The sequence below is a fragment of the Aulonocara sp. 'chitande type north' Nkhata Bay genome, linkage group LG3 (assembly GCF_057382095.1).
Source record: "Aulonocara sp. 'chitande type north' Nkhata Bay isolate Kocher_YH1m ecotype deep benthic linkage group LG3, A_spYH_male_GT1.1, whole genome shotgun sequence".
In the NCBI taxonomy this organism is placed as follows: domain Eukaryota; kingdom Metazoa; phylum Chordata; class Actinopteri; order Cichliformes; family Cichlidae; genus Aulonocara; species Aulonocara sp. 'chitande type north' Nkhata Bay.
Window position 1 is genome coordinate 62191510 of NC_141346.1, and position 19807 is coordinate 62211316.

At 39.7% G+C, this 19807-nt stretch overlaps 2 protein-coding genes across 3 annotated transcripts; both read left to right on the forward strand.

Moving 5' to 3' along the window:
- The first annotated feature begins 814 nt into the window (after positions 1–814).
- Positions 815–5350, forward strand: serpine1 (serpin peptidase inhibitor, clade E (nexin, plasminogen activator inhibitor type 1), member 1). Its single transcript, XM_086285386.1, has 9 exons — positions 815–941; positions 1738–1976; positions 2240–2464; positions 2576–2770; positions 2874–3072; positions 3192–3292; positions 4208–4294; positions 4622–4705; positions 4791–5350. The coding sequence occupies exons 2-9, from the start codon at positions 1739–1741 to the stop codon at positions 4832–4834; spliced, it is 1173 nt and encodes a 390-aa protein (XP_086141512.1). The 5' UTR covers positions 815–941; position 1738; the 3' UTR covers positions 4835–5350.
- A 2066-nt stretch (positions 5351–7416) lies between these two features.
- ap1s1 (adaptor related protein complex 1 subunit sigma 1) lies at positions 7417–19302 on the forward strand. Of its 2 annotated transcripts, XM_086285389.1 has the most exons (6): positions 7418–7626; positions 8538–8680; positions 9880–10058; positions 13472–13580; positions 14700–14837; positions 15521–19302. In XM_086285389.1, the coding sequence occupies exons 3-6, from the start codon at positions 9880–9882 to the stop codon at positions 15566–15568; spliced, it is 474 nt and encodes a 157-aa protein (XP_086141515.1). In that variant the 5' UTR covers positions 7418–7626; positions 8538–8680; the 3' UTR covers positions 15569–19302. The 2 variants fall into 2 exon arrangements, with proteins under 2 accessions (XP_086141514.1, XP_086141515.1); XM_086285388.1 differs by lacking the exon at positions 8538–8680 and having other exon boundaries at positions 7417–7626.
- The last annotated feature ends 505 nt before the right edge of the window (positions 19303–19807 follow it).

Below are 19807 nucleotides of genomic sequence, written 5' to 3' on the forward strand. Positions count from 1 at the left end.
TTGGTAATTTCTGTGTCTCCTGGGTATCTGCAGTGTTTTAACATCTTCTTGTCCTTTTTGTTTCTTTGTTTCTTAGTAATGGAAATTGAAACACTCCATAACAAAATCAGGTCCAGGAAGCTCTTTGATTTTGCTTTCTTCTATATAACAAATGGCTTCAATTACATTTTGTTAGGCTGCCACAAGCTTCCGTAGATAGACTTGGAAAAAGTGTGTAAAATGCAACTCTCTGTCCTGTCTACCAGATGCTTGGTGAGTAGTGGGATAAGGAATGTTAAAAGTTGTGACTAAATTTGGAATTCTGATGCATCCCCACCCAAAGTGAAAGCACATGAGCATGTATACCACTCACTGCAGCACTGGATTATATATGTTTTTAACCTGTGACACGCTAAAAGAAGTCAAAAATAGCCTTCCAAAGAAAAACAAATAACAGATAGCACATTTACTTCCACACCATATTTCCTGTAGAAAAATGCAGAGCATTCGAGAGTGCAGCACTTGCCTCTCAGCCAGCAATATTTATTATATCCAGACATTTTAAAAAATCAGTGATTACGAAACATTACTGTGCATTCACCTCTGACTAACTGTTCCAGCATGAGCAGGAAGAACAGACTAATGTGTGTGTGTCCGTGTGGGGAAAGAGTTAAGTGACTTTCCATATCCTCAATGATAACTTGGAAAAAGAGACAAGGAAAAAAGTGAGAGGGAGGGTGAGTGGACATGTGTGTTCATGAAAAGGAAGTCTGTCCAGACAGTGTCAGATGACATCATCGTCTCCAACGCTTTGTGTGTTTATGTGTGTGCGTAGGAGGGAGGCAGTCTTTTAGTATAAATAGGCAAACCGCTGTCAGTATTTCAAACTCAGGGACCAGCAGAGAACAAACCTGAACAAACAGGGATTTGAAATACTACACTGGACACACGCCAACTACAAGGTAAGGACCTGAACCTGACAGTTCAGACTAGCTTATACATACAGGCACACACAGCATTACAAGGAATTAGAAGGGAAATTGTTATTTAATACAATAAAGTGTAATTTAGCCTCTTGAGTAGTTTTCAGTTGATCTTGTCCACATCCATAAATTACACCATCAATCACATGTGCACAGCTTTTTTTAATACAGATGTCTATAATGTTGACTTGCATTCAGTTCCTAAGAACAAACTGAATCTGTTATAAATCCTATCCTGAATTATTATTATTAAGTTTATTATTATTAAATCTCATTATCCTGAGTCAGTGTTTGACTGAAGCACAGTTAGAAGTGGACTAATATATTCTTCTTCTTTTCTTTCTTTTTTTTTTACATCTACCAGTTGTGGCTAGTTTGACACGTTTTCTTTCTGTCTTTATTTATTTTCATACTCTTTGCTTGAACCTTTCTGTATGCAAGTTTTTACAGTCATAATTTTAAGACATCATTTTATGGCCAACTTTTGACAGGTCTCTAACCTTTCTCTGTACCACTGTGTAATCCAGTGCAGTTTCTTACTAAGAATCAGAAAGGATCTACAGACACAAGGTTAAACAAAAACCCACTCCTCTTTAAATGGAAACAATACCTATTTCTAAAGAATGCATCAGTTTTAGTGATGTAGTGTACAATCACTGCGAGAAAAGCTGTTTGAGAAGAAAGGTTATACTTGCAGGTGTCAGATACAGAGTGTCTGCTGCATACTGAATCACCACTATTCATATTTGATGAAATTCTATTTTTTCTTTTCCAGAATGCTTTGTGTATATATTTTCCTGGTGCTGGCTCTGAGCAGAGTGGGACTGAGTTCTCTGCAGGATAAGCAGACTGATTTTGGGCTGAAGGTCTTCTACCAGTTGGCCCAGGAGTCAACAGACAAGAATGTGGTCTTGTCCCCATATGGTGTGGCCTCTGTTCTGGCCATGGCTCAGCTTGGTGCAAATGGAAACACCAGCAAGGCCTTAACTACAGCTATGGGTTTTTCTCTGCAAGGTGAGTGACATCTAGATCCAGACAACAAAGTGGGACTGCGGCAACAGGAACAGGTTACAGGAAATAATGAGAATATATCCATAAAGTTTTTAGCATCAGGACAACAATATGGCACTATTTACTGTTTTTACACATACTGTAGCGTTTGCAAAAGAAAGTTTGTAACTAAGTTAAAGAAAGATTAAAAAAAGGTAGTTTTGTGACTTTGGTAGACTAGAGCATGTCAAGACCATAACCATGAAAAAACAAAACTCGTCCCGCAGAGCGGGGGATGCTTCGGCAGCAGTGGCTTCTGCAGCGGGGCCTGTCCACTGAGGAAGGGGTAGAAATAGCCAACGGGGTGATGGTGGAGAGGAAGATGAATCTGGAGAAGAGATATCACCGGACCTTGGCCAAGGCCTTCAAGACCAACCCTCACCAGGTGGACTTCACGAAGCCAGACCAAGCCATCAGCGTTATCAATGCATGGGTCTCAGATCACACTGCAGGTATATTCATATAGCAGACTCAAACCCGTCTGAAACCTCCATCAGCTTTGATTTCTGCTGATGTCTATCTTTGTGTCCATCTTTGAAATCGTTTGGTCATCTCTTCTGCAGGTCTTATCCCTGAATTCTTGCAGTCTGGATCTCTGACTGATCAGACACGCCTCATCCTCCTTAATGCGCTCCACTTCCAGGGGCTCTGGAAAATTCCCTTTGACCCAAAACTGACACAGGAGAGGATGTTCCACTGTGCTAATGGCAGCACTGTGCCAGTCCACATGATGAGAATCACCAACCGCTTCAACTACGGTGGGCCACGTTGTTGCACTTGTTTATCAAACGGTTCCACAGATGACTAAGGTCTCTATCTGTATTTACTCATTAAGGCCTTTCTTTTCCCCTCAATTAACAGGAGAGTTTGTAACCGCTGATGGAGTGGATTACGATGTGATTGAGGTCCCATATGAGGGCGACTTACTGAGCATGCTCTTGGTGTCTCCCTTTGAGCCTGAAGTTCCTCTGAGCACGCTCAGTGCAGATCTGAGCAGCCAGAAGATCCGACAGTGGAGGACAGAGCTGAGGAATGTCAGGAGGCAGCTGGCCTTGCCTAGGTAAGAGTGGTCAGAGTGTATCTTTGGAGCTAACAATAAATTATATTGATTCATATTGATTATCACAAGGCTGTCAGCCTAAACAAAACACAAGAAACTGAAAGACTGGTGTTTTGAAGGTTTACTCTGGACTCCGAGGTGAATCTGAAGACTGCGCTAGTTAACATGGGACTAGGAGACATCTTCAACCCAGCTACTGCAGACTTCACACGCATCACCTGTAAGTCAACCTTTTTGTTAAATGTTCACCTCTCGGGGGTAACTGTAGTTCCCGAGGTGCAGCAGGTCATCTACCAATCAGAAAGTTGGAGGTTTGATCCCTAGCTACCCCAGTCTGTATGCCAAATATCCTCAGGCAAGATACTAACCCCAAGCTGCTCTCCGATGCATCCACTGGAGTATAATTAAGTGTGAATGTTAGATAGAAAGCACTTAAGCATATGAATGGTATAAATGAGATAAGTTGTATAAAGCACTGTGAGTGTTCGGGTAGATAGAACAGTGCTATCATCTTGGAGTCAGGAATGTCTCCAAGATTCCTTACAAACTTGGAGTCATGAGTGTATTGTGTTGTTATATGAACAAATCGGAGTGTGTTACAGATAGAATTCAAACAACTGAACTGTTTAACACGAATGGTGTTTTAATGAGGTCCAGCAGGACAAACAAAGAGATGAGTCCAGAAGATAGTTCATGACCATCACTAAAGCTGTTTCTGCACTATGATACACTCTTAATCCTGACTGGAGCTTTTGAAATAAACCAGTCTTTCAGAGATGATCACTCAGTTTTTTTATATCTATCTATCTATCTATCTATCTATCTATCTATCTATCTATCTATCTATCTATCTATCTATCTATCTATCTATCTATCTATCTATCTATCTATCTATCTATCTATCTATCTATCTATCTATCTATCTATTCATTACAACCACCTTAAAAGCCTGTGTGTCAAGACTGTCCATATTTAAAATTGAAGCATTTTAAGCCTTAATGATAGATTATAAATAAGCAGATAAAAAAATTTAAGGTTTAAAAAAAACTACATAATGAAAAAAACAAACATATTTTATGTAATTGTTTTTTTCTTTATTTACTCATTTGGTTTTTTTTTGTGTTTTTCCCTCTAGTGGATCAAAGGCTGTGTGTGTCGAAGGTCCTGCAAAAACTGAAAATTGAGGTGAATGAAGAGGGAACCAAAGGAGCAGCATCAACAGGTACCCTCATTTCTCAAGTCTATATATTTTTATTTGTGGCACAGGTGATATAATTGATTTTTTATGGTAGTATGGAACATAATATGATGTAAGCTAAAAGGGGATGTTGAAAATAGGCAAAAGAAGCAGAGTTCTTAATGTTTATAGATATTGATTTATAGACAGAGAAAATATTTTAATCATTTTTTGTGATTAATCATATTGTAACAAATACTTTTCAACAAAAAATGTATCAGGAGAACTATTTGAAGATAATGTGAGGGGTCCAAATGAGGTCCCCACATAAACCCAACACTGACCCCCCTTTCTTTTTCATTATTCTGTTAGCTGCTGTCTTGTTTTCTCGTATGGCAGTAGAGGAGATCATTCTAGACCGACCGTTCCTTTTCCTTATCCAGCACAAACTCACAGGTAACCTTTCACTAGAATAAAATTTTACAATACCAGACTGCTAATTGGTAGAGTGGCTCCCTAATGTTCTCCTTTTTATGTTTAGGTGCTGTTCTTTTCATGGGTCAGTTCAACCAGCCTCAGCAGTAACCCACTCTGAAAACCTTTCATTCCCCTGCGTGAGGCTACTAAAATTCCACATAATGACCATCCAATGGATGACATATCTGACATATACTACTTACATCAGATGACATATTTGAAACTGTAAACTTTATCACTGGAAGGTTTATTTACAACATTATTGAAAAAGATTTTGCTAAATATATATATATATATATACACACACACACACACACACACACACACACACACACACACACACACACACACATATATATATATATCTTTATAGATTATTTATTTCTCTGAATGTTTCTGAGTGATAAAACATATTGTGATATAAAGGAAAGTGAACATATGAGGTATTTCACCTGTTTCTGATACAAAAGATATTGATTTAATTGTAAGGGAGGGACGCTGAATGAATTAGTATTTATAAATAGTTATATTTTGATATTATTACTGTTAAAAAATATATTTCATATTTTTTGTTTGTTTTGTTCTTACATTTTTATTTCTGTCACTATGTTTATATTTATTAAACTACTATATTTTTTACATTGTTGCAGTCTTTGAGGAGTTCTTTGAAAGGTTAACATTGACTTTTTCTGTTCTCCCCCTGAGTCAAGCATCAAAAGGCACCTAACAAATCAATATAGTTTCTACACATAACAGAAATATTAGTTCCCATTTCTTTAGTTAAATCTGCCAGAGATAAGCTTTGCACAAAACAGCATTTTTGTCCTATTAAGCTGCAAAATAGGTATTAGCTGAAAACCTGAACAGCATGGTGTGCAGTGACTGAGGAAACTAGACAAGTGGAAGACAAAAGCATGTCTAAAAAAATCTGTATCTATCTACAGTAGATGAACAGTATCTGAAAGAAAGATATAGGGTGGGGTAGAGTCCCGACACTGACACCGACCCACAGGCTGTCCCATATGGACCAAGACCTACAGCCAAAACAGAAGTTTATGATTTAACACCAGGGAGGGCAGTTCTATTTTTAACTGGTTCAGCTATTCTGGTCTTTGATAGTGGTTCAGTGGCTGCAGAAATGCGCAGACCAATTGGATGGAAGCTAAGCCATACCACATGATACCACTTAACCAATCAACTCTGTGCATTCCAGGTGTTTAACACTGACTCTACAGGGCTAAGTTAGCAAGTTACACATGTGAAAAAGGTAAGTGAAGACGAAGAAACAGTCCGTGCATCACAGGAAGCCTGCAGCAGTCTAGGTCCAAATAAGGAAGGATTTAGAGTTACCAGATCGAGCACTGACTATATACTTTAGAAAAGAAGGCCTAAAAGCGGAAGACTCTGCGTCCCATCATATTTAGATACTAAGTATCTGGTTAGACACCATGTTGTGTCATCTGCTAGCGAGGAAAATCTATACTGTGACTTCAAATGATACTACTGAAAGCTTGAATAATGTAAACAGAATTGGTCCTAGCACAGAACCATGTGGAACTCAATCCGGTCTTTAAGTCTGACATCATTAGCTGTTTTGGGGTCCAAACTCCGCTTCAGGTCCCAAACTCAAACGAAAACTGCGGCATCACTGAGAGGAGGAGCCTGGGCTCGAACCACCAACCTTCCGGTTAGTATCTGACCTGCTCTACCAACTGAGCACAAGTCCCTAAAAAGCCACCCCGCTTTTTAGGGGTGCTGAAGTTCAGAATAAATAGAAAAAGATTTTAACATTTTAAAAACACAACAGCCTTATTAAACACAGAGTAGTTTTGACCCAGAAGCAGGGTTCATCCCGTCATCACTTAAAGACTGGATAATTAAACTTAGTGTGTAAGAGTCCACTGTCAGAGGCCATATAGGAAAGGATCTGTAACCTTCACTAAAGCTGTTTCTGTGCTGTGATGAACTCTGAAACCTGACTGAAACTCTTTTAATAGACCATTCCTCTGCAGATGATCGGTTAGCTGTTTAACTCTTTCAAGAATTTTTGAGATAAAAGGAATGCTGGAGAGTGGTCAATAATTACATAAGACAGCTGGGTCAGGTTACTGCTTTTTAAGTAATAGTTTAATGATTGCCACCTTAATTGCACATAGCCTATTAATAGAGATAGATGATCATATTTAAGATTAAAGCATTTACTAATTGTAATAGTTTGAGCAGTTGGTAAGAATGGGTAATGAGGTCTAATGGACACGTTGATGACCTGGAGGAAGCGATTACTAAAGTTATTTCAGATTTAGATTAGCTGAAGTGAAAGAGTCTAAATAAACATAAATGACATTTAAAGTAGCTTAAAATAATGATGTGTCTATGGCTTTGAGTATTTGTTCTTCAATAGATAAAATTTCATTTATTTTTTTTAATCAATGAAGTTAAAGGAATGCTTGACTCAGCAGAGCTCTGACTTTTTGTGAGCGTGGCTTCAATGCTGAAGAGAAACCTGGTTTTTCGGTGTTTAATGAATGATGATGATGGAAAATCCTACCGCTACGGAGACTCTCTTTTTTTCTTTACCAGGGACTCAGTGTCCGCAGTTACACACGGTGAGGATGTAACACTACACTTCATACACTTTAAGATCATTCGAACCCTCCGGAAGTGAGACGAAATCATAAACGTCACGTTAGACGTGCCGGAGTGCGCATGCTCCTCGGATGTGGAAGTGCTTTGGCAGAAGCAACGGTCGGGGAAGGGTTTGCGCTTATTACAAGCGCAGTAGTTGAGCACCTCACACGGGAATGAACTTTCGGCATTAGTTCGGGTGTACGTCTGAGTGGGCAACGAGGGAGTACAGTCCGTTTGTAACGTGACACAAACGTTAAAAACCCCACAGAATGGTAAGTTATTACGTCTCACCTGCCTGGAAAAGTGTACGTGGAGGGTATGCTACGCTAATGCTATCAAGGTGTATGATTCCAGGAAGTCACCACCTGCGGTAACTACACCTGGCTTCTGTCAGCATAGCCTTGCAAGCTAACAGGCCAGCATAAGAAACATGCTTCATGCTTCTTACGCTGTATATAGCTTTCGTGCAGCTTGTGATCTGTGTGATGTTAGTCAGACTTTAGCATGACAGATAAGGGACAAACTAGTGTGCCTGCCCTTGTTGCAGGTAATTAGTTTATCTGTAGGTTTTAGTTATCGTCAGCAACGGAGGTGATGCCGTGCTTCCTACTTTCTGCCAGCCTAGGGTTACAACATAAAGTAATGAAATAGGTTTCATTATGTGGCTAACTTTCTGCTTAACCTCAGCGCAGTTGTTTTTGAAACTCTGCGTGGCCGAATGATGTGACTGACACTGGTGATGTTAATATTACCTGCCATAGCTCCCACACTCGTCCCTGCCAAATAGACTGTAGACTGGTAACAGGCACATGTAAGTAAACATAATTAGTAAGTGATACGGGGGATTAGTATTGCCAAATCTGCAAAGTTTTAAAATAGCTGTAATACACATTACAGCTTAAGTTTATACCAGTGGTTTCATTATGTGATTGAAGTGTTATGTATATGGGTTTGCTTTAAATGCAGTATAAGACGTCTATGTGTGTAGGTAATATCAAACCAAAATATTATAGCCATTTGATGTCAGTTCCTCCCTTTCCTTTACCAGTGGGGAAACAGCATAGGATGATGAAACACTCGCCACATACAATCGCAATGTAAATTTGTCATGGCCATTATGTTATTATAGACTTTCATATCCATTCCATCCATCCATCCATTTGCTTCTGCTTATCCTTTTCAGGGTCGCGGGGGGTGCTGAAGCCTATCCCAGCTGACTTCACAAAGAATATTTAAAGATTGTCATCCTAGTGCAAGTCTTTAGTGACCAAATCCATTATTAATTTTGGTTTTAGTCCTAATTTGGTCTTCCAGCACCTGAAAAAGGTAACTGACTCTTCAACTGCTAAATGCTCCACTTTGTTCACCTTCTACTTTTGAACTGCCAGTTTTCAGTAGTGTACTTGGGACCTATCAGAGAGATATTGCATTAACAACTGAGGGATTTGGAGGGCGTGGGATAAGTAGACTGGAATTTAAATAACCTATTACAGAAAGCCATGAGGTTGTTTTATTTATGTTTTTTTGGTAGGTTTGACTGGATCACTGTAACATAAAATCATTTTAAAATGGCTATTTTATAATGCTGGCTTAACTCCCTATGTGTTTCATTGTGACACTCCCTTGGACCAAGTAGATATGGGATGATGATCTAATATAGACACCAAGTGGAGATTAGACCTTTTTTTTTATTTTTTTTATTGTGATTTGAGAAAACAATTTGGCATGCTATTCTCTTTTTTTTGCAGTATATTTCTACCTGAAATGTTTACCACAAGTTAAAGTCTCACAAAATGTCAGAGTTGATTTTTGAGTGCAGCACATCTCAGCCCAAGCATCTATTCTGCTGGATTTCAAACATGGTGCAGTTCTTTGTTATTTGAGCAGACAGGAGCCGCCGCGTGCTCTAAAAGATGTGCACTGTTGACATGGTTTAATTTCTAAAGACTCACAGTGCACACTGAGGTTTATTTGTCACCAAGGATGTGATTCTCTTGGGCTGACTTCAGATTTCACTGTATATTAAACTTTGAACCTGAACCTTTTCTAAGCAAGTAATCCAGACCACATTGCAAAACGTTGATACCATACCATTGATTCCTACCATATGATGGCATCTGCCTCTATTAATATGGGGCCCTCCTATTTATCCTCTTTATCATAATGGTGCAACACTTGAGCAGCCGCACTGATTATTTTATTGGAGCTGAAATAGTTTTGACCATATTTAACTCTTAATGACGTCCCTGTATTTCTTTGCTTTTGGGAGTTGAAAGAGCATTTGAACACAGAAATTGTTAATGATGTCAGACTTGATAATAATGTTTACAAAAAGAGCAAATGATAAAAAACTGTGATGAAGTGACTCATAATTGGGCACAAGAATGCAGTTAACAGGAAAGGTTCCTTTACTGGGCCAGTAATTCAAATTTACATTTATGTATTGACATGTACCTACACATTGAATACATGTTCTCATATATGCTGTACTGTCTTTTTGGGGGCTGTTCTGTTTTTGCATGTAGATGCGCTTCATGCTGCTGTTCAGCCGGCAGGGCAAGCTGCGACTGCAGAAGTGGTACACAGCCACAGCTGAGCGTGACAAGAAGAAGATGGTCAGGGAGCTGATGCAGATAGTGTTGGCTCGCAAACCAAAGATGTGCAGTTTTCTAGAATGGCGCGACCTCAAGATTGTCTATAAAAGGTAAAAGTGCCATGGGCAGTCCTGCATTTTGTACTCATCACATCATCACGTGCTTCTTGTGGTGCTTTCTTTACACTATTTTCATCTTTTCTCATTTTAACGTTACTGACAGTTGTTTCTAGAGTAGATATTTACAGTTTCATTTTCTTTTGTAGCTAACTCGTGCTATGAACTGCTGTTGATTTATCACTAATTATCAAGAAACTAAAGAAATGCACTAGTGCTTTTATACATTTAGGCAGTAGCCTTTATTGTTTAGAAATTTTTAAAAGAAATGTTAGTAACACAGTATTAAACATGTAAAAAGGATGAGATGTGGCAGTGCTTCGTCTCCAAGAAAGAAACAGCAGGAAGGAAAACTACATATTTGTCTGTATTTGAGTATTTCATTAAAATTAATGTCTGTTGGAAAGAGAAGCTGCTTTCATATAGATGGGGACGGTAGGCCCACGTCCACCACAGTGGTACATGGTCTTTCACTGCCAGCCCAGCCCCCACTGGTGGAACACGTAGATGAACTATAAGTCTGCTTTGGCAAATTAGGTGAACTACTGCCTTTGAGCTCTAACTACAGAGAACCTAACCATGGCCTCATACATCCGGTGATCAGTGGAGGAATATGGGTGGCCCTGATCACCAGGGCCATGGGCTGGATTTGCATTGCCTTAACTGCCAGGAGCTCTTAGCATCAGGTCAAGTTACTACTGGCCTGCTTCCCTTGACTTCCCTGGTCAGAGAAACGCATCTTAAGGACTTAAACCAGCTGTACCCAAGGAAAACAACTTGGTTTAGAAGATGCATCAGGTCTTTCTGTTGAATGTTACATTATTAGATTTTTATGAGTCATTTGAAATTTGAAGAAGCCTACGCATTTCACACTATAGTAACTAATATAGTGACACAGTAGCCTCTCCTACTTCCCACTATGGCCAGCCACATCAGCTGGCTTTGCCACACCTAGCAGAGTTAATGGCTGAGTCCAATGTTGACACAACAAGCCTTAGAACATTTGCTTTTCTGCATCAGAGCTTTGGAAGGCATACTTGAGATTTTACAGACCGGACAAGTTCAGCTGAGGCGAAGGGAAGGAAATTAGACCAAAGAAGCATTGTCCCTGAGACTTTGTTGCATAAAACAACAACCATCTTATGTGGCACAGAACCACCCTTGACCATCACTAAAGAACGCATCCCCTCTACAAGTATAGTCTAACACTGGACTAAATCAGTGGTGCTAAACATAAGACCAGGGGAGCAGAATCAATCCAGCAAAGACACCAATTCAGCCCACTGGAGTCTTTGGAACATGTGATGGAGGGCATACATTTTTGGACTTTTAACTGTATTTTTATTTATTTTTTTAATAATAATTTCTAACAATCTTTTCTGTTGATAAAGACTTCATCTACAGCCATTCATGCTACACCAGCATAAACATTTAATTGACAGGAAAGTTCCTGTTTTTCACTATCTACTATGGAGATTTCATCAATCAAAAAAACAAAAGTGATTCGTAAATACAGGACAGTCTGGGCAGTGAACTACAATTAGAATAGAATAGAATAGAATACTTTTTTATTTGTCAATTTCTTCAAATGTACTTGCCATACAAAGGAATTGAAATTACGTTTCACACTGTCCCATGCGTAGGCATTGACAACAATAAGGTGCAGATGCACAACAAAAACAAAAACAGCCCTAACAATGTCCAGGTAAAAGTTTTGAATAAAAATTACAAAAAATTAAGAGTCTGGCTCAGTGGAAGCAAAATATAAAGAAAGGATGGGTGGCTTAACATAGTACTCCAAGTCTATAGATAGGTTAGGTATACCTTTGTTAGGTACAACTTTTTAACTACTTGTTGAATGTCTAATCAGCCACTGACATTGCAGCAACCCAGTCCATGCATTTATGTAGACATGGTCAGCACCTCAGAATGGGGAAGAAATGTAATTCAGGTGACTGAATGTGGCATGGATGTTGCTCTGTCGCACGCTATTCTGAATCCATGGCTGTTCCAAATACATATGTGCCAAATATCCCTGGGAAAGATACTAACCCCAAGTTGCTCTTCAATGCATCCATCTGAGTTTGAATGTGTGTGAATGTGGTAGAAAGCATGTACAGAGAAAAATAAGAGCTTGTGTAAATGGGTGAACAAGACAAGTTGTATAAAACACTTTGAATGCTCAGGTGGAGTAGAAAAGAGCTATATAAGAACCAGTCCATTTACCATAGTACCAACATAACCCTGCATTACAGCCAAAGTATGCAAAAGACAAGATGGCAGCAGCAGACCACACTGGGTGCCATTCCTTTGTATGTGCTCACCAAAATAGGGAAATAGAATATTGGAAGACAATTGTGTGGTCTGTTGAGCTTCAGTTTCTTATCCGACGTTTGGATGAGAGGGTCAGAGTTCGACATAAATAGTATGCAAGCATGGGGCTATCCTACACTGTAAGCATGGGGCTATCCTACACTGTAAGCATGGGGCTATCCTACACTGTAAGCATGGGGCTATCCTACACTGTAAGCATGGGGCTATCCTACACTGTATGAAATGTTCAGGCAGGTGTTAAATGGGATCATTACCTGAGTATTTTTCCTGACCCGTCCAACCCTTATGCTCACATTGTGCCCATCCTGTGACGACAGCTTCCCCCAGTCACCTGGTTTGTTGAACATGACAATGAGTTCACTATACTCACATCGCCCCCACTGTCACCAGATATTAATTCAATAGAACACCTTTGGGATATTGATATAATAATGAGATATTGATGTGTTAATAACCAAAACGCAAGCACAACTTGGAGGTTACAACACAACTAGGCAAACAATGCATTTAAAACAGAAAGCAGAATTAAGGATTTAATCATTTAGCCCACTTACCTTGGACAAATTACAAAATCAGGCAAGTCAACAAGATCAGGGGGATAAGTGACTGATTAAAACACCGATGCTACTTCATAGGTCAGCACCCAAACACAGGTTATTGGACTGAAAGAACTCTGCACGCTTGCTCTGTCTGGCAGCCCTACACAGGTATGGTAAACTGTCATACTTCGACTGTATGTACATTTCTGTTGTTGTTGTTGTTGTTGTTGTTCTTCGTCTTTCTTTCTTTTTTAAAATCTGTGATGAATTTTGAGGCAGAAAGTCTTAACTGGATCTCACAGCAGGCAGTCTGCGGCCTTGGTGGTTTTTGTTAACTTGAGAACGAAGCGACATTGGGTTTTCAAATTGATACCATAGGTGAATCTACTTAATATGTTTGAGTTTCAATCTCAGTGGCCTTAACATAAAGGTCAGAGGTTACGTTTTCTGCAAATCTAGTGAATGCGATAACTTGAGAACAAGGCAATGTAGGATTTTAAAATTGTTTCTACTTTTGTGTATATTGTCTTGCAGGTATGCCAGCCTTTATTTCTGTTGTGCCATTGAAGAGCAAGACAATGAGCTGATCACACTCGAAGTTATACACCGTTTCGTAGAGTTGCTGGATAAATATTTTGGCAGTGTAAGTCACATGTGCATCTTAATGTGATTTTTCTGATTTGCATGTGAATTACTTTGAAGGAAGAGACTAGTTGATGGCATATGAATCCTGCTTCCGGGTCCAAACTACTCTGCGTTTATTAAGGCTGTTGTGTTTTTGGCATGTTTTAATGCTTTGCATCTTGTTCTGTTTAATCAGAACAAGCCCCTAAAAATAGTCCATGATCACTGTCGACCTGTCTGGGTTTTCATTACTACTATTCATCTGCAACACTTTTTAAAGCTCAGTTTTAAAACCTTACCATGTAACTACAACCCAGCTGCTCAGACACCAAAAATTTGAATGAGTCAGAAAAGAATCACTCTGAGGCAAATAAAGATTGGAATGGGAACATGAAGCTGAAGATCAGGAACTTAACATGGAAACAGGAACAGGAAAAACTTATATTTCATCCTCCAGCTTCACTGTGCTAATGTTTTTATATCATGCTAACTATAGCTCTGTAGCTAGCCAGCATGTAGCAAACCATTATATTCCAGCTAGCCCAACTTCAGTAACCCTACAAAGGTCAGTGCGGTTTAGTTTTTCTGTCCTCATTTAAGTGACAGCAGTGCTGTAAGTTTGATTTTTTTTCTTTCTGAAATCTCTCAGAGCATGGTATATTTACATGGAAACTAGCAAGCTAACTTCCTGCTAACTTCTAACTGCTGAATTTAATAAATGCTGTTTTCATGGATGCTTGGATGTTAAACTTAATTGTTACACCTGGTAAAGTTGCAACACTGATCATTTTATTAAAGATGAAAGCATTTAGACAGTTTAACTCATTGATGCCGCAGTGATCGTTTGACATTTCGTTTGACATTTTGTCCAGGGGTAACAATAATTCTTAGTACAGCAACTTATCCTTAGTTGGTTTAAGTAAAAATGTACTCCTATAATACATGCAGTCACTCTTTGAATCATTTTGTATACGTTTTCTAAAATTATTATTGTCAGAAAGATAAATGTCTACTTGTTAAAATGTACTCACAATGAATTCAAACATAATTTTGTTTGAATTCTCAAAAGGGAAAAGTTGAAAGACCATTCTGAGACTTTCCCTGGCATGGTAAAGAGTGGCGTTTTGTGTATGTGTAGGTATGTGAGCTGGACATCATCTTTAATTTTGAGAAGGCCTACTTCATTTTAGACGAGTTCCTGATGGGAGGAGAGATTCAGGACACATCTAAAAAGAGTGTCCTCAAAGCCATTGAACAAGCTGACCTACTGCAGGAGGTAAGCTGGGCTTCAGAGTTGACATGACTCAAGAAGACGATGCGTTAAAGTTAGTGACCTGTGAGTTATCACTGAAAAGTCAGTCACAAGTCATGGACTGACTGTGGGACACATTTTGTTGTGTTAATAATAATAATAATAATAATGGATACTTTATTGATCCCCATGGGGAAATTACTTGTTTTTTCTCTGCATTTGACCCATTCACTCAGTGAAGCAGTGGGCAGCCCACTAAGCAGGCGCCCGGGGAGCAGTGTGTAGGGACGGTACCTTGCTCAGGGGTACCTCAGGGTAGCCGTTAAGTGGATTCGAACCGCCGACCTTCCGATCATGGGGCGACCACTTTACCTACTGAGCTATCCCTGCCCCTGATCACCAGACTAACTTCAGTTTGGAGTTGTGCAGTTCGTACACTCTGCATATGTAAATTTGTGTCGTTTTTGTTCCTCCCTGGTCGGTGAAAAAACAGTTTTGTGTAAGTTTCCTCTCTGCCTGCACTCTGAGTCAGCTAGCCCTAACTGTTGCATTTTTTTTTTTTGCATATAATACAGTAATACTAATATAAATGGCATACGGTCATCTTTCTACGTATGCCTGTGAGAGGTGACAGCTCCATGCAATGTGAATGGAACAATTTGTTGTCTGTAATTTAAGTTGCGTCTTCCATTTGTTTATCTTTTCAGGAGGACGAATCACCGAGAAGTGTACTGGAGGAGATGGGCTTGGCATAGCCCACAGCAGCGTAATGGGAGAATATAGAAGGCAGGGGGTGGGTCAGTGTAGGGTAGAACATGCATCAACTTGACAGTACTGGTACTATGTATATGTGAATGGGGACTGATATACACTGTTTAACTGGGGGAGAGACTCAGTTAGTGGAAGAACCTTGCAGTGCCAGGCCCTTTAGCTCTGGGTGGGTGGGTGATAGTGTGCGTGTGTGTGGGTGGGGAGGTCACTTCTATGTGGCTGCCAGAGTTGTGTGTTTATATTCTTTTTAAGGAGTAAGGCAGAGTCCAGCTAAGAAAATAACCCACAGTGTTTACCACTGTGGGTTATATACACTTCAGCAAAGTAACATTTTGCTGAATGTTTATCACAGTATTGTGATTTTGCAGTGTGACTGGGCTATGATACAAAAACTGGTTGAGCAGGCACATTATGTCATGAAGCTTTGTCAGGTACTGACTATGGGCTCACTTGAGTAGTAAGACTGTAATAAATATTTAATGTCACTACAAGTGCTACTAGTGAATTTTAAAGCATTGACGATGGTAAGTTGGGGAAAAAACACTTAATTTATACATACATTTAACAACATTTAATGTCATTCTGTTATTTAGATAATCCATTCGCACGTATGATGGCTTGTGTTCCTGCCTTGTACAGTATATTTACACCATGTTAAGAAATGCAGGCGCTACATAAAACAGTGAAGAAATTAAAAACAAAACAATTACAAGAATTAGACATTTTAATTTTCTGGCTCCACTCAAATTGTTCTTGTACTAGGTAATCAATTGGTGTGTGAATATATCACGTTTATTTCAGGTGTTTAATATTTTTAGATTGTATGAATATTCCTTGTTATTGGCCCATCTTTCATTGCACAACTTTGATAAACTGATAGTGAAGAATAAACCAAAGACATTTTAGAATGGCATCAGAACTAAAAAAAAAGGATCTTATTTACATTTGAACCATTAATATGTACTGTATCCTGATGAGGTGGAAATGTCATATGCAGTTTAAGAAAAGTGCAACTTAGAATGAGAAGGAACACAGGTAAAGGTCAGAGTTGAAAGTTATAGGAGGGACATGCTGTGTGCAGTGGTTACTTGTTTGGGCTGGGGTGAAATTACAAGGCAGATAGAATTATCTAGCTTAACTATATTTTATTGTTCTGTAAATGTTTTACAAAGTTTTGTTTTCAGTGTGACATCTGTGTGAAAAACAGACTTTTGCTGAATGAGCAGTGGGCAGTAATGGAACGGGTCATTCAAAATCAGTTGAACAAGTTGAAAAATTTCCAGGCTGATACCCCTGACAAAATTCCAGGATAATAGACTTCTTAATAGGGATGGGTACCGGTATCGGTTCTGACATAAATGGTAGTAACCAGACCGAAAAGCAGCGCACATTTCGGTGCTTTATTTCGGTGCTTTTTTTTTTTTTTTTTTTTCCTGAGATGTCATGCACTTTGGATTCCAGCCAATCATTTTACCTTTGCGAGCGTAGTAGGCGGGCCCAGGTACGTACATTCTTTTAGAGCAGAGCTACAGATTAAAAATGCCCAAGGCGAAGCGGTCAAAAGTCTGGCTGTACTTCACAGCAAAAGATGCAAACTCAGCAGCCTGCAACAAGTGCTTTAAGCTGATACTGTGCAAAGGAGGTAACACCTCGAATCTGATGAAACACCTGGCGACGCATAGCGTTTTTTTAAAAGCCGAGAAAAGCGCCGTATTTGATAGCTTGCTGCGAGACCTCACACCGTGCACATCTCTGCCGTTCCTCTTCTCTGCGTGAGTAGCTTAATGTTGTTCGTGTGTAATTTACGTTGAGTAGGCTAACCACGTTATTACATTAATGCATGTAAGGTGAACTAGCAAACACCGTCGTAGTTACATGCAGCTGTCTTCTTGTTTGATGACAGGTACTCCCTTCACCCTGGCCAAAAAGGCTAAAATGACCAAAGAAAAAGTGGAAAACAGCTAAACATGAGAGGTTTTTGGACCAATTTTGTGTTCTCCATTCTTTAAGCACCGGTTTGAGCACCGTTTAAGCACCGGCACCGTTTCAAAAGTACCGGTTTGGTACTTGTATCAGATAAAACCTAAACGATACCCATCCCTACTTCTTAATAGATAAACTGCTAAAACGATTACAGTTTACACACACACACACCTTGCACCAAGGCGTTAGAAACAGATAGCTCCTCACACCATTCTTGAAACATTTTTGCTTTGTGGCAGCGAGGGTTATCCTGCTCAAATAGGCCACAGCCATCAGGGATTACAATTTCAGTGAAAGGATGTACATGGTCTACAACAAGGCTTTGGTTGGCTGTACATGTCAAAGTAACATCCACATGAATGACAGGACTCAAGGTTCCCCAGCAGAACCTGGCCATTCCCAGAAAGCATGATTCCCAGACCAGGCTACCTTCTTCCATGGCACCACGGTCAATTCAGTTCCATTTCAATTAAATGGCACCAAATCACAACAGCAGTTGCATTAAGGCATTTAAGTTCTGATGCTCAAGTGCCCATTGTTGGTGTTTTTGGTGATGGATGGGTCATGAGCACCCATATTGTTCTGCTGTTATGTAGTTCCATACCCAACAAAATGCAATGCACTGTTTTTCAGTAACCTTTCAGAACCAATATTTTGGGGGCAGTTTAAGCCTACAGTACCTTGTCTGTTGGACCAGCCACACGGGCCAGCCATTGCTCCTCAGATGAACTGGTGAGCCTTGGCCGCTCATGACCCTGTCACTGGTTCATCGCTAGTCCTTTTCAACCACTTTTGACTACTGCAGACTGAGAACACTCCATAAGAGCTGCAGTTTTGGAAATGTGCTGATCCAGTGGTCTAGCTATCACAATTTGGCTCTTGTCAGACTCCCTCTGTAATTAGAAAGCATTCCTGCCGCCAGGTGCAGATTAATATCAGCTAATTCTCAAGTCCCAACTGATGGCCTATAAAAAGGTGTCACACAAGGAACATCTCATGTTGTGTAAAACCAGTGTGCTCTGTCAAGAGCTTCGCAAGCTTGTTACAAAATATACTGATGGCATTGGTTACAAAAGGATTTACTAAAACTGTTGAAGGTTCCAGTGTGCTATGTTGGGGTGGTGAGAGTGGTGAAAACCTGCTACTGGTTGAGCAGTTACCAGAGACTGTAAGACAAGACTGACCAACCTGTGCACTCCCTTGATTGACCATAAGAAAGCCTATGACTCAGTGCCTCACTCATGGATCCTGGGATTCCTCTGACTGTACAAGACAGGACCATAAGGAATTTGATGGGGATTTGGCGAACACTAGAGGTCAGCTTCAAGTGCAGGATTTACCAAGGAGATGTTCTGCCCCACACTACTGTTCTGCATAGGCCTGAACCCCCGTCAGCCAGATCATCAAACAGGCTGGCCAAGGACTTAAGCAATTATTAGCCACCTCCTCTACACTGATGATATCAAGCTGTATGCCAGGAGTGAAGGAGACACTGGTTCACTGATCCACACCACCAGGATCTACAGCAAATGTTGATCTTAAGGGGCTGGACTAGTGAAACTCAACGTCACTGTAAAGAAGTTACATATTTACATAATTTCCTTAGGGATTAATAAAGTATGCTGATTCTGATTCTGAACTGTTTCTAGATGGTAAAGAAAAAGCTGCTGTGACAAATCTGTCAGCATGACTCTTTGGTTTTCAGTGTAAGAAATAAATGTGTAAAGTTCTGGTAGCTCATTGCTCAGACTCCATTTTTTTGATATACGTTTAGTTGTTTTTTCATTCAGTTGTTTTTGCTTAATTATTTTGTGTAGTATGAAGCGTTTTTATCAGTGGGGAAAGCTGTAAAACTTATGCAACTAAAGTTTAGGGTAACAAATTTTTCTTGTGCTTGTTTGTGGTGAGCAACAGATCAAACAGGGTAAGAATTATAAATGGCTTGAAGCATGTATTCTGGCCTGTGAGACTTTTCTATTCATTGTTTTCAGAAAAGCCTTATTTTTTATGCATTTATTACTATATGGGAGAGCACACATCAGCTTTAAGGCCTGGACAAGTTTGAAACCTTTTGTCCTCCATAATGGCAAATGGATGAAAATAAAATCTGGTGTCACTTTAGCCAGCTCCTAGTTTGATAGATTCTGCACTCAGCAGTCTTCAGTATTATTTAAAATGCAGCCAAGTGCTGCTTAGTTTACTTTTTTCACTCATTTTTCCCAACACCTTAGCGTTTAAAT

What these genes read in the sequence shown, in the direction of transcription:
- ap1s1 (XM_086285388.1), top strand. An exon ending in CTCAAGATTGTCTATAAAAG is followed by an intron (nt 10,059 to 13,471) that starts GTAAAAGTGCCA and finishes ATTGTCTTGCAG; the next exon opens with GTATGCCAGCCTTTATTTCT. An exon ending in TGGATAAATATTTTGGCAGT is followed by an intron (nt 13,581 to 14,699) that starts GTAAGTCACATG and finishes GTGTATGTGTAG; the next exon opens with GTATGTGAGCTGGACATCAT.
- serpine1 (XM_086285386.1), top strand. Translation starts at nt 1,739, where the DNA reads ATGCTTTGTGTATATATTTTCCTGGTGCTGGCTCTGAGCAGAGTGGGA. An exon ending in TATGGGTTTTTCTCTGCAAG is followed by an intron (nt 1,977 to 2,239) that starts GTGAGTGACATC and finishes CTCGTCCCGCAG; the next exon opens with AGCGGGGGATGCTTCGGCAG. An exon ending in AGACTTCACACGCATCACCT is followed by an intron (nt 3,293 to 4,207) that starts GTAAGTCAACCT and finishes TTTTCCCTCTAG; the next exon opens with TGGATCAAAGGCTGTGTGTG.